Genomic DNA, 14,415 nt, shown 5'->3' with positions numbered 1-14,415 from the left:
GGGTCATTTACCGTTTTCTTCTTTGAGATTTTTGTTTCCAAAACTTTTTGAGTCTGTTAGTTTGTCAAGTCTGGAGTGTGAAGGTTGTCAACTTGGAAAGCATTGTAGACATTCATTTAAACCTAGTAATAAAAGATGTTCTTTTTCTTTTGATATTATTCATTCGGATGTGTGGGGCCCTTACCATGTTCCTTCTATGGGAGGCTATCGCTATTTTCTCTTATTTGTGGATGATTTATCGTGATACTCTTGGATTTACCTGATGAGATCCCGTGATGAGGTACCATCCTTGGTGAGGCAATTTCATCAGATGGTACTAACGCAGTTTGGAACAAGAATAACAATGCCAGGGAATATTTTGAAAGACATCTTGCCTCATATCTGTTAGAATATGGTGTTGTCCATTAGAGCAGTTGCCCCTATAGTCCACAGCAGAATGGTGTTACAGAAAGGAAGAATAGACACATTGTTGAGACTGCAAGAAGCATGATGATCACATCTACAGTTCCAGTTCGGTTTTGGGGTGATGTAGTTCTCACAGCAGTATATCTGATTAACAGGGTGCCCTCTCGTATACTTGGATTCAACACCCCATTCAGTCTTCTTTTTCCTTAGGGGGAGATGTTTCATATTCCTCTCAGGGTGTTTGGGTGTGTCTGCTTTGCACATATCCTTGGTCCTCACCGCTCGAAGCTTGATCTCAAGGCAAAGAAGTGTGTCTTCCTTGGATATGCAGAGAATCAGAAAGGGTATTGTTGCTATGATCCAGTCTCTAGGAGCCGGTATGTTACCATGGATGCCACATTTTTTGAATCCACGTACTTCTTCTCAAAGAATCCTTCTCAGGGGGAGTGTTTTGGGGAAGTGAGTAAGCAATCTATTCCTCTCCCAGTTCCAGTCCCTGTGTCTACTCCTGTGCTTGACCACCACCTTGTGGCACCTACCTTGCCACCTCCTTTGTGTTCTGCTTCTCAACATTACTTACGACAGAGACTTCACAAGGAGGTTGATTCCACTACAACAGAACTCGCATCACTTCCGGTCGATTCCTTGGAGACTCCAAATTTGGCTGCCATGGATTCGGGTATTCCTCTTGGTCCCGCTACTGTTTCAGTTCCCATTGATCCTACTAACTTTGTTACAGATATCCTTGATCTCCCTATTGCTCTCAGAAAAAGGAAGAGAAAGTGTACTGCTCATTGTATTTCACAGTACTTATCCTACAATGGACTTTCTCCTTCCTACCGTGCTTTTCTCTCATCTCTTGATTCAGTGTCTATACTCAAGGGTGTTAGTGAGGCTCTCTCCAAACCTGAGTGGAAGACAACTATACAGGAAGAGATGATAGCTTTGATTAAGAATCAGACATGGGACATTGTGGATCTACCAGAAGGCAAGGAGACAGTTGGGTGCAGATGGGTTTACACAGTAAAATATAAGGCAGATGGAAGTATAGAAAGGTACAAGGCAAGACTTGTTGCAAAAGGGTACACACAGACCTATGGCATTGATTACTTAGAGACCTTTGCGCCAGTTGCAAAGATGACCTCTGTTCGGATACTTCTTTCTCTTGCTGCCTCATACTCTTGGCCCTTGTTTCAACTTGATGTGAAGAATGCTTTCCTAAATGGGGATATGCAACAAGAAGTGTATATGAATCTTCCTGTTGGTTTTTACAATGATACTGAAAAGGGAAAGGTATGTAGGCTTAAGAAGTCACTTTATGGCTTGAAACAATCTCCCAGAGCATGGTTTGACAGATTCAGACATGCTTTGATTGCTTTTGGCTACAATCAGACTCAATCCGATCACACCTTGTTTGTGAAGCGAAGGGTATCTTTGGTGTCAATCCTAATTGTTTATGTGGATGATATTGTTGTCACCGGGAATGATCTGAGTGAGATTGATGGTTTAAAAAAGAACCTACATAAAGAATTTGAAATTAAGGATCTTGGAGAACTAAGATACTTCTTAGGCATTGAAGTTGCAAGATCAAAACATGGAATTTTTATCTCACAAAGGAAGTATGCCTTGGATCTTCTTCAAGAGACAGGGAAGCTTGGAACAAAGACAATCAGCACCTCTATTGATCAGAACCATAAAATCAATGCATCAGAAGGTGAACCAATAAAGGACATTGGGAAATATCAGAGACTTGTGGGTCGGCTGCTATACTTGTGTATGACAAGACCAGACATCTCCTATGCAGTAAGTGTAGTAAGTCAATACATTCATGCTCCACGAGTCCAGCATTAGGAGGCAGTTGACAGGATTCTTGCTTATCTGAAGGGACACCCGGGCAGAGGCATATTGTTTACTGATCATGGACAGTTGAAACTAGAGGTTTATACAGATGCAGATTGGGTAGGATGCCTTGATGACAGGAGATCAACTTCAGGAGTGTGCACCCTAGTTGGGGGTAACCTTGTCTCATGGAAGAGTAAGAAACAAATAGTGGTGGCAAGATCAAGTGCTGAAGCTGAATACAGGGCCATGGCACATGGAGTTTCAGAACTTCTCTGGATCCGTTCCCTATTAGAAGAAATTGATGTATAGGTAGAAGAACGTATGATGCTATACTGTGATAACCAGGCAGCAATTAACATTGCCCATAACCCAGTCCAGCATGACCGAACTAAGCACATTGAAGTGGATAGACATTTTATCAGAGAAAGGGTAACTTCTGGAGAATTTTGTCTTCCATACATTGCTTCTGATTTGCAGCTCACTGATGTTCTCACAAAAGGTGTTGCAAAGAACAAGCTGGAGCATGATCTACGCAAGTTGGGAATGTGTGACATTTACTCCCAACTTGAGGGGGAGTGTTGAGTTGGTCTGGTTTGTTTTTATTTAGTTAGGAAGTTGTTGGACTTTAGGCCCATTAGTTTGTTTTTTTTAAGTTGTGACTGTTCAGCTTTTAGTAGCCGCCCTACTAAGGGCATCCTTGTAATATCTCATCTCTTTAAGTTAAGTATAAATATAATGAGAGGGGGGCGGCTAGGGTTAATTTTTCACAATCCTGGTTGACTTCCTACTCTCTTCTTCTTCTCCTTTCTTCTCTACTACTGAAATCTTCATCTTCCCCCTCTTTCCTTCACAAGAAACTCGACTAAATCTGCAATTAGTGATTTCTACTTTTTTGTTTTAGGAAAAGAAGAAAATAAAAAGTATTGGTAGTAGTAGAAGAAGAAGAATATATGGAAGGGGAAAATGTGCTGATTAGATAAAATTTTTAGTTCTTCCTTATTGGTTCTGGTTTTTAAGTCTTTGAGGGTTCAATACAGCATTTAGCAATGTTTGTGTTGATTAAACCCTAATAAATAAGAAAATAATAAAAATAAATTAGGCGATTAGGCGAGGCGAGCCTCAAAGGTCGCCTTGTTGCCTAGGCTTCGCCTTGACAACTCTGATCATGACTGTCTCCCCTATTCTTTTCCCTTTTCCTTCTTTTATCCATTTGCTATCACTCCATTCCTTTGAGTTGAATAAATCTCTCAAATTCTTTTTTTTGTTTGTATATACTCTGCAATGTGAAAAAGGAAGTAGCAAAACGAGTTTTTGCTGGCCTAATCAATCCTCTCTGATTTGTGAACTTCTTCATCAGGTTCAATAAACCTGGATGGCTATAGGTATAACCCGTAAGTGCAATTGCCCTCTCAATTGTTCTCTTCATAGTAGGCAACTTCCCAATGTCTTCCAATATCAAGTCTAAACAATGGGCAGTACATGGTGTCCATGTCAGATGAGGATGCTTTGCCATAAAAAACTTCCCTAATAATACAAGAAAATAATTCAAGAAATAAGAATTAAGAAATGTGACTCTAACATGTCAAAAGACTAAAGTTAAATAGAAATAATAACAAAGTATAAAACTCACCGGATAGGACATAATTTGATGTGTTGTCAGCAATAACTTGAAGAACATTTTCTCACCAATTCTCTCCACCATCTTGTCAGCAATAAATGTGACTCTAAGCTGTTTTTACTTCACTTAAAGCATCAATGCTCTTTATAAACATTGTCCCCGCACGGCTATGGACCAAAAAATTTATGAGGGTCCTATCCTTTCTATCTGTCCACCCATCAGACATAAGAGAGCAGCCTCATTTTTCCCAAGACTCCTTTTGGTGCTGAAGCAATGTTTTTGTATAATCAACCTCCTTCTTCAAGAAAGGAACTCACAACTCATAGTAACTTGGGATTTTTAATCCTCGACCAAATTGCCTTATTGCCTCTACCATTGTTTCAAAACTTTTCAAGCGTACGGTATTCAAGGGAATACCAGCTTGATAAAACCATCTAGCAATGCGTATGCATACTTGCTCTCTCCCTTCTTTATTATACGCATCACTAATAGTGGTTTGCTTCATCTTTTTCTGTTTTCTTCTCAAATTCACAATTTCTTCTAGGCTTGGAGTAGGAAAAAATTTATCCAAAGGCCTCTTTTGCCTTCCTATGGGGGGCTGTTTAGAACTTCTTTTTGAACCTGAAGCAGTAGGAATGTGATCACCACCACCAACACCAAGAACTTCCACCTTGTCCCCTATCTCATCCTCATCTTCAATTATGTGTTCAAAATCATCAAAATCAGGAATTCTGCCCTCTTGACTTCCAACTATGTCCTCTTTCATTGATTTTTTTTTTCTATGCATCTATGCTAATATCTCTTCTTTCACCTCTTTCGGGCATTTAGGACAGACTTTTACGTTTCTTCTTCCACCAATCAAATGCTCCTTTGCTCTATAGATCCCTCCATTTGTCACTTTGCCACAAAATTTGCAAGTGATAGAATTTGTATTCTTTGGATCTTGCAAATAACAATATTTCCAGCCCGGGTCTTTCCTATTGCTTTCTTGAGTATTGTTTGACTTGTCTCCCATCTCTTTACTCGGTTGGCAAAATTTCCTATTGGCAAATAACAATTACAATTTGCAGCTATCAATACTCATATTTTTGAACCTATCTTTGAAAATAAATAAACTATTCTAGTTCTACTTGATACTAACAGAAATAAATAAACTATCCTATTTGATAATGAGAAAAACTGAATTGCTTTAACTCACTAAGAAGCAAGACTGCAATTTTGCAATTATGCAAGTCTTTGTAGAAACTATAAAGAAGAATGGGCAGTTTTAATGATAAAAACTAAAAAACAATGGGGTGGACTGTGGAGCCCCAATTTTAATGAGAAAAACTGAAAACAAATGGGGCGGATCCCCTGTTTTTATGATAAAAACTGAAAAGCAATATGTTTCAATGAGAAAAATTGAAAAAAATGGGGTGGATCCCCTGTTTTTATGATAACAACTGAAAAACAATGGGGCAGAGCCCCTACTTTAATGAGAAAAACTGAAAAAAAAGGGTGGATCCCCTATTTTTATGACAAAAACTCAAAAAACAAATGGGGCATAGCCAAAGAAGAAGAAGAAGAAGAATAAGAAGAAGAAGAAGAAGAGAAGAGAGAGGGCAGGGCCCCTGTTTTACTGATAAAACTGAAGAAGGGTGGAGCCCCTGTTTTTATGCATGTTTTGTATGAAGAAGAAGAAAAATAGGGCGGAGCCCCTGCTTCAACCTGGACTGCCAACTACCGCAGGAAGAAGAAGAACAAAAAACAAAAAAAAACATAACATACCTGATAGGCTGATACTGTAGCTCTGTTTGATTCAGGCTTGGAGTCTTGGACGAACTTGAGCTTGAATGAGCTTCAACTTCCTTTGGTTTGTCTTCTGGAGTGCTAACTTTTGGACGAAGGAAGTCTTCCCTCCAAACTTTCTTTTCTTTTTTTCTTTTGGTTGTTTTGGCAAAGACCTTGTCGATTCACCTCCCTTTTTTTTCTAAGTTTCCTATTTTGTGTTTTTTTTAATATAATTTTGAATCCTATTTTAAGTTGAAATTTGTAGACAACTAAACATCATCCAGGCGCTCGCTTGGGTCGCCTGTTGCCTGGCCTGAGGCGCAAAGGCGGGCGCCTGTTCAAGGTTTGTGCGCCTTAGCCTGGGTGAGGCGCCTAGCTTGGAAAACGCCTTGCCTCTGCGCCTAGGCGCGCCTTTTAAAACACTGGGTCATGGTCGACCTCGAGGAAGGTGTTCAAGCCGCCCACTCTCCTCCCCCGTGGGAGAACGTGTCGGAGGGCGGCAACCCTGCAACCTACATGCCACGGTGGAGTGTTCGGCCAGAAGACGAGCTTGAGATGGAAGGCGTAACTGAGCAACTTCTTCAGGGTTTGTTGACGCCAACCATTAGGTGCGAACTCGTCGGATCTTCAAGCGGTGCTTTGGAGAGTGCGCTTGTGCTCCAGGCCGCGTCGGTAAGTCTCCTTTCTTGTTTTGGTTACTTATATTTTGGCCGGTTACTCCTGTTGTGATGATAGTTGGTTTCTTCTTGTAGAATGCTTGCTCGGCGATTGCCGTGATCGAGCGCCTTCGGACGGTGCGACGACTTTATGAGGCGGGGTAGGCTGAGGTGGAGCATTCGAGGGCTCGGTTGGCCGAGAACGCCCAACTGAAGTGTGGCATCGAGGAGCGGAGTGAGACCGTCAGCAAGCTGAAGGACCGTGTTTCCAACCTGAAGGGAGCGTGGGAGGCACTGAAGGAGGCCAATGAAAGGGTGGCCCGGACAGAGGAGGCGGTCGCTAGGTTCAAGGCCTCGGAGGATTATTAGAACACGTTGGACAACTTTGCCTCGTATTCTTGGGAGTAGGAGTTCTACCTTTGCCACGACAAGATTATGCGTAGGTTCCTCGACGTCGCTGAGGTCACACAGGGTCTAGGCTCATACGTCCCTGCTATGCCTACCGAGGGCAACATTGCTGCCGTCGAGGTGCCTGAGGAGGTCGAAGATCGTCTGACTGAGGAGTGAGATGTCTGCCCGTTGCTTCTGTCCTGTTCTTCCGGTATTGTCTCTTTTTTTATTTGCTGTTGATGTGTACGACTCGGTATGCCAAGCCTTTCTATTTGTAATTATCTTTTGTAATTAATGAAAAGATGTTTTTTGTTCCGAGCTATGTGTCCCTCTTTCATTTCCTTATCTCGTCGATCTTAGTTGTAAGCCTCGGTCTTATGCTGGCCGAGGTCTTGAGTAGCCGAGATCTTGACGTCCTAGTCTTTGGCTTTCGCTGGCCACGGTGCTTCTGATCTCTCATCGCTTGGGGGATGCTCAGTGGCACCTGGTTTCGGGGAGCCTTGTGCTCTTTTTGGGCTATACGTTCCTTGGTTAGCTTAGATCAGACGGTTCATCAGCAAGGTGCACGGAGTTCGATGGTCGCCCTCTAGCCTTAGAAGGCGGGGGCGTCCTTCCTGCTTTGGGCTCTGGCTGTCATCGACCAAGTCAACTAGTTGACTTGGTTGGCTGTGTTGCCGAATTAGTGCGTGGCTATGCATTGTGGGTTTTGGCCATTATGGGTCGGCCTACTTAGTGCGCGGGTGGTGCATGTTGTGCGGCGTGCGTTGTGCAGTGTGTGGATAGTGTGTGCCATGTAGTGTGTGCTGAATAGATGATTGTAGAAAATGTTGTCTTTATTGATGTAGGTTATTGATAGTACATCCTCAGATTCCTGGTATTCCAACTCCTTGGAATGGGCTTTCCGTTGAGGTCTTCTAGTCTGTAGGTACCAGGCTCGAGGACTTTGGTCACTTTGTACAATCCTTCCCAGTTCGGTCCGAGCTTTCCTTCTGCTGGCATGGTATTGACTTTGCGAAGGGCAAGGTCGCCTGTCTTGAACTCTCTTCTTCAGACTTTGGAGTCGTAGTACTTGGCCATTTTGTGTTGTTGTGTTGTCGTCTTGAGGTATGCTCGGCTACGTGCTTCCTCCACCAGGTCGAGCTCTACGCAGAAGCCTTCGTTGTTTTGCTCGTCGTCGTAAAGCTTGGCTTAGAGAGTTGGCGAGCCTATCTCTACGGGGATCATGGCTTCGGCCCCGTATGCTAGGCTGAATGGAGTCTCTCTGGTAGCTATCCGCGATGTGGTCCTGTACGCCCAGAGAATGCTTGGCATCTCCTCGACCCACCTTCCCTTGGCCTGGTCAAGTTTGGTCTTCAAGCCGTGCAATAGGGTTCAGTTGGTTACTTCGGTCTGCCCATTGCTCTCAGGTCAGTGAACGGTTGTGGTCTGGTGGTCGATCTTCAGGTCGGTGTAGAAGGCTTCGAACTTACGTTCGGTGAACTGTGCACCGTTGTCGGTGATGAGAACTTAAGGAATGCCAAACCGACAGACAATACCTTGCCAGAAGAAATTCTGGGCATTCAGTGTGGTAATGCGTGCCAAGGCTTCGGCTTCCACCCACTTGGTGAAATAGTCCATTGCAACTAGAAGGAACTTCTTTTGCTTGACTGTGGTAAGGAAAGGTCTGAGGATATCCATTCCCCACTGTGTGAAGGGCCACAGTCTTGTGATTGGCTTCAAGGGGACCGCTGGCTGACGATGAAGGTTGGAGTGCCTTTGATAGCGGTTGCATTTCCTAACGAGTTGGGCTGCATCCTGCTTCATGGTCGGCCTGAAGTAGCCTTGCCAAAGTGCCTTATGAGCCAAGGTTCGAGCGCCAGGGTGATCTTTTACCGAGCTGGATTCTGCGATGGAGGCTGGTTGTTGCTGCATCCTTTTTCCGTGCCTTTCTTTCGCTGGAACTTGGGCATAACAATGTCTTTCTGCGGTCGTTGCGTTCACGGGATCAGGCTGAGTTCGATCTTCTTGACAACTGTTGCCTTTCTTGGCCAGACCGCGCCTCGTCCTTGTCCAATCGGTGCTTTTTGGGGTCCTCAGAGCGAGGATCGACCGCAGTAAGTGTTGGGGCAAGAGGGGGGACGGACCGATGAGGAGGTTGTGCTGTAGATCCCAGCATCTGCATCATCGCTAGGATATGGTCGACCTTCTGTTGCATTGCCTGGAACTGGGTGGGGTCGACCGCGGTCTACAGCTGAGGTTGTTGTTGAGATTCACGATGCAAGGGGCCGCGGTGGTGAGAGTGGGAGCTCTGAGATGGGGATCGACCTATAGAGCGGTCGGATGTGTTTCTTGGCATCTTTCTTGATCACGTGGAAAGAGGGTTTGGAATGGCTTTTTGTGCAATTCCCATAGATGCCAATCTGATGCTGCTCGATCTGAGGTGTTCTGAATCGAGGTCGCAGTCAGATAATCCTGCCAATTGGACGAAGCTGAGGTGGAAGGATGAAGTTGTGCAGCAAGATCTGAAACCAAGAAAAGAGTCAGAGGCCCAAGGAGTTATTCCTCGGGTAGGCACTTCGATGCTCAAGTCAGTGAGGAGAATGGGTGATCGGGCCGAGCAGTTGAGAGAGCAATTCTGGTCCGAGCAGAGTAACAGTGCGGATGCTAGAGAGTCAAAAGTTCCTCACCTTGAGCGGGGGTTACCTACTTATAGCTGAAGATCTGTGTCCGATTCGGATGAGGCTTCCGGGGTTGTCGGGATGAGGTTGTCCATTGAGGTCTTCGGGATAAGACCTAATCCCCGGTTGAGTTGTACTCCTTATCCGTACGGCGCTCTCCTATCTTGGTCGCGCTTATCCGATACGTGGTTTCGACGTGGCCAAAGTGATAAGGCGGCCACGGAGGTGACACATGGCACCTAGGGCCAGCTCAACCATAACCCAAACAGGTCCCAGCTGTTCAGGTTCCTTTTCGGTGAGGCAAGACATTAGTTTCTTGTTTGACTTGTTTGAACAGCTTGTTAGAGATTCGTAATGCGACTTGGCAGTCTCTTTATCTAGATAAGGTGCAAGCATATCAAGTCTTCGGTTGGGTGGGGGGTGCTCTGGGCCTGGGGCACAGAATCAAAATTGACCTTGATCTATAGGCAAGAAGGGTGATAACCTTTGCTGGTTTGTTTGTTTGTTTGATGTTTTTCATGACAATTATGTTATTTTGTAGTGGTGTCCTTGCTATTTTCTCTAAATAGCAAGGCGTTTTTCATTATTAATTAAAAATTTTTATTAAATAAATAAATAACAACCCCGGAGGTTCATTAAAACTTCCATGTCATAATAATTGGTAAAATTCAGGTGGGTCATACAGATCAATCAGGGTTTCATGCAGGTACCATCTGCTCATTAATCCAAACACAATTGGATACCGGTTCCTGGGTTCCACATTGGCTACTGAGCCAGCCTGATTTTTGTACTGTACCGAGGCCCCGCTTGGTTTGCAGGAATAGGGGTTTGGAATCAGAATTGGAATCGGAATGGTTTATTCCGATTCCAACTGTTTGGTTGGGCGGAATTGGAATCCCATTCCCATTCCTGCTGGAATGGCATTCCCCCATTTAAAGGAATGACCATTCCCTGCCCCTCCATTGGGAATGAAATCTCATTCCTGCTGATTCCAATTCTCATTCCCATTCCCGTTTGAACCAAACAGACTGTGGGAATAGACTGTTCCGATTCCAATTCAGAAGGATTTCAATTTCGATTCTGATTCCGACTGCGAACCAAGCGGACCCTGAATGTTCTAATTTGGATATAGAAATCTTTTGGGTCTTGACTATAGCTGCTGATGTTACTGTTCATTAGATTATGATCTTTGTCTATGGCCTTCACAATCCTGATCTCTTTTTTTCTTTTTGTTTTTTTCTCCTGAGTTCATTTTTTATTATTCAGTAAAAATGAAGAGGCTTATCTATGATGCATAGAATCTAGATGGATGCATTCTGGTTCAGAAATGATTCTTTTTTGTGAATCAGCATAAATTTTTGTTCCCTTTTTTCTTCATGAAATGTTCATTATAGAAGAAAATTAGTTGCTCATTGGTTTTATTTTTAGTTTTTAGGATCTTGATCTAATCTCTAACATTTCATTCTTTTACAGCACTTGATGCAGCAACCAGGGGAAACAGATACATAAATTCATGTCTCAGGTATTTAGTCCCCAACTTAATGCTTTATTTAAAAGATTGTTTCATTCTGGAAACAAAGAATTGCAGAAGCATGGAATTCAAGGAGTCTTCATTGGTGAGATTGTAGATTTATGTCAGAATGATACCTCCATGTTCAGTTTCACGTTACATGTTCAGATAATAGGGGTAGGGTAGAAAAATAAAGAGAGATCAAAGAGTGTCTATATTACATATTCAATTAACTGAGATACTTACCCGATAATGGAGTGTTAGCTTTGTACTCGTTACTTTAGTACTTTTAAACACCATATAGGACTCAAATATATATCCAGGTTTAAACACCATATATATATATATTACCTAGCATTCTAGATAAAAGATCCACCATACCATATCCATATTTGGATTGCATATTGCAGACCATTCATGAAAAAGTTGTTTGATCTGTTAGTCACTCTTATGAATTGGCAGTGGAGTATTTGGTTTTTCTTAGTTCATTCAGCTCCTTCCGTACATATATACATCCTCATTAACATATTCGTCCTCAGTGGCAAAAAAAAAAAAAAAAGAAGAAATTCCTTTGGCTTGCAGTTTATATTGGAAAAAGATAAGAATATAAGATTTTAGGTCTTTCACATTCAACGTTTTCTGATTTTTTTGGTGGGTGGGAGGGGGAGGGGGGGAGGGGTTCCAATCTTTTTATTTTATAATTTAATTCTCTCGTGCTGCAGGTTAAATGAGGAAATGAAAGGCATTGAAAATCTAGCTGTACAGTTGTATCCTTTCATCTAAGTGCTACTATACTCTCACCTATCATTCTTGTCCATTCATTCACATTCACTGATGTGAATTGCAGTACTTAAAAATAATAATTTAGAAATTCTTTATTTTCACTTTTCAGTGCAATATTTCGTTTTTTTTTTTCCTTGTGCTGGCTTTATCACCACAGACCTTTGATTCCTTGACAAGTGAAGGAAAATCCTCAGGAGTAATGTAGATGCCCTGGATTCAGCAGTGAATAGGCTCATCTGATTTCCATTATCTTATGGCATTCCAGCACGTTAGAACTACTCAAAAACGTTTGATTGATGAAACTGCCTTTGAAGATGCTACGTGCTGTTCCTAGAGAGCTTTCAAGGTTGAAGATGCCTTAAAGTCTGGCTCTTCTGCAAACAAATTCTGAAGGGTATGCCATTTCATGACCTATAATATATTGATTGCATCCAAAATCATAAAAAGAATAAACAAATAGAGTTTTCTCCAATATGGATGTTTTAGCGAGAAGATACATTGTCATCAATACCGTCATTAATGGGATGACCATTAAGGTTGATTGTCTGCTTTGACGTTGGTTTGTTTACAGATGGTTGAATACCGGTAAGATTACAGTGTATCATTAACTTGGATGTGGTTATAAAGGAAAGTAAGAGGTTACTGTTACAGAAAATTTGACTGTTAAGAGGATGTTACAGTTACAGTGTTAAATAGATTTCATTAGTTCATTTAGCATGAAGTACAAGCAGGTTGTTGAACGATCAGAAATTCAGAAGTGTTGTGTTGGTGGGTATCATTATCATACTTACCGGCATTAGGTCTACTATCAGATGAGATCATGCAATGATGCATCTTTATTAAGTGTGAATTCTGCACGCCCTGAGGTCAAGTCCCGATAGATTATAAGAATGTGGGGACATTTTAAATTTGGTTAGCTCTAGCGTTCTAATGAGGTCCAGCCCAAAAATATGGGACGCATGGCCCGGAAATACATTTATCGACCACCCTAAGGCCATATTAGCCCGTAGGTTCTGAACTCTAGTGCAGAACTAAGGCCCCGTTTGTTTGCAGGAATAGGGGTCTGGCCCATTCCGATTCCAACTGTTTGGTTGGGCGAATCGGAATCCCATTCCCATTCCTGCTGGAGTGGCTTCCCCCATTTGAAGGAATGGCCATTCCCTGCTCCTCCCTTGGGAATGAAATCCCATTCCTGCTGATTTTAATTCCCATTTCCATTCCTGTCTAAATCAAACAGACTATGGGAATGAACTATTTCGATTCCAATTCCAGAGGATTTTGATTCTGATTTCAATTTCGATTCCGACTATGAACCAAACAGACTTTAATTTTGTCATAATCGTAAATGGATGATGAGTTAGTTATATGCTACTAAACACAGTGATGTAGCACGTCCGTGATTGGACAAAGGGAGTATCTCTAGTGGCATTTGGGTTTAGGGAGAATGACGGTTCAGCCCAGGGTCAGAATTTTTAGGCCCAAAGTACATTTGGGTTAGATGTTAGTTCGGAATTGATGTCAATTCATGGGTGGGCATTGGTGTGTAAAGTGGGGGGTATTTGACATTTTGAATGTTTATAGATTTGCAGTGGAATTTAGAAATCTGCAATGGACTTGTATGTATTTTCCCGTTGGGTTTATACATTGAATACCAAATTCCTCCATGGATGTTGCCTCAGTCGAAGCATCGTACTTCAATGAAGATGTTCCGATAAATGAATGGCCAACGATAGAAACTCTGGATTTGGTGTCTTAAACTACTCATCTGGTAAAAATGATGATTGGTTCAATTGAAATGAAGGTCAGGGAGCTAATGGAAGTCGGGATCTAACATGTATAATTCACATGGTGGAGCAAAAGGTCAATCTCATTAGCGGTATAACTTGGGTTGGGAATTTGTTATATTTTAAATGGGCCAGATGTGGTTGAAAATTTTTAAGTCAATGTATGTATGTATGTATGTATTTGTTGTAAAAACATGTTATTACTGCATATCACATTTTCTATAACCAAGGTGGCAGCATTACCTTATAACCCCCTCAAAAAATAAACTTGAAAGCGAGTCCAGATCTCCTACAGAACTACCCTCTCATGCATGAATCTCACATATGCGAATGGAATAACGTCCTTCACTCCTCTCATCCCGTTTTTAATATATTTACATTTATATTAAATTTTAAAACAAATAAAAAATAGGGGTTAAGAGTTCCTTCTTCCTCTTTGTCAAATAAAAAAAGGGTTTGCTCTTCAACAGTTCATTATGTTTGTCATCCACGGTGAGCCGACAACTTTCACCTAGGGAGTGGCTGACCACACATATAGCGGTTATGGAAGAAAGAGTTGGCATCGAACACTTGCACCTTCTCGCCAAATGGAACATCTTCACACAACATATTATAGCTTACGTTTAGCCAATACAAATTCAATCTCGTGATCTCCTTGGGGATATTCCCTCTGATCATGTTATGCAATACGTCCAAATATAGGGATGCAAATGGATCGGATTGGATTCAAATCAGGGTATATTCGAATCCAATCTGACACTGTTCATGTTGGATCAAATATGATCAGATCTGATAAGACTCGATTTGAATTCAAATCTTATCGGTAAGTTGGATCTGATCCGATCCAACTTGTTTTCTTTAAAAATTAATAAATTATTAAAAGAAGAATAAAATGTACTAATTTAAATAAAGTAAAAACAAAAAATACAAGTATTTTTTTAATTATTTTCATCATATATATACATGTTTTTTTATAAAAAAGTAATAATATAATAAATTT

General features: G+C 41.8%; 1 protein-coding gene across 1 annotated transcript in view; it reads left to right on the top strand.

The window, feature by feature from the left end:
- LOC148879929 (uncharacterized) overlaps positions 1 to 12,286 on the top strand; it is a 31,160-nt gene extending 18,874 nt beyond the window's left edge. The window contains exons 3-5 of the mRNA XM_088961690.1: positions 10,812 to 10,860; positions 11,571 to 11,615; positions 11,814 to 12,286. Of these exons, the coding sequence (XP_088817816.1) occupies positions 10,812 to 10,860; positions 11,571 to 11,615; positions 11,814 to 11,871 (152 nt within the window). The 3' untranslated portion in view covers positions 11,872 to 12,286. The remainder of the gene's footprint in view (positions 1 to 10,811; positions 10,861 to 11,570; positions 11,616 to 11,813) is intronic.
- Positions 12,287 to 14,415: the final 2,129 nt, after the last annotated feature.

This window comes from Nelumbo lutea, chromosome 1, assembly GCF_056320005.1.
Source record: "Nelumbo lutea isolate HS-2025 chromosome 1, American lotus-T2T, whole genome shotgun sequence".
In the NCBI taxonomy this organism is placed as follows: Eukaryota; Viridiplantae; Streptophyta; class Magnoliopsida; order Proteales; family Nelumbonaceae; genus Nelumbo; species Nelumbo lutea.
This window is presented reverse-complemented; position numbering and strand designations above follow the sequence as displayed.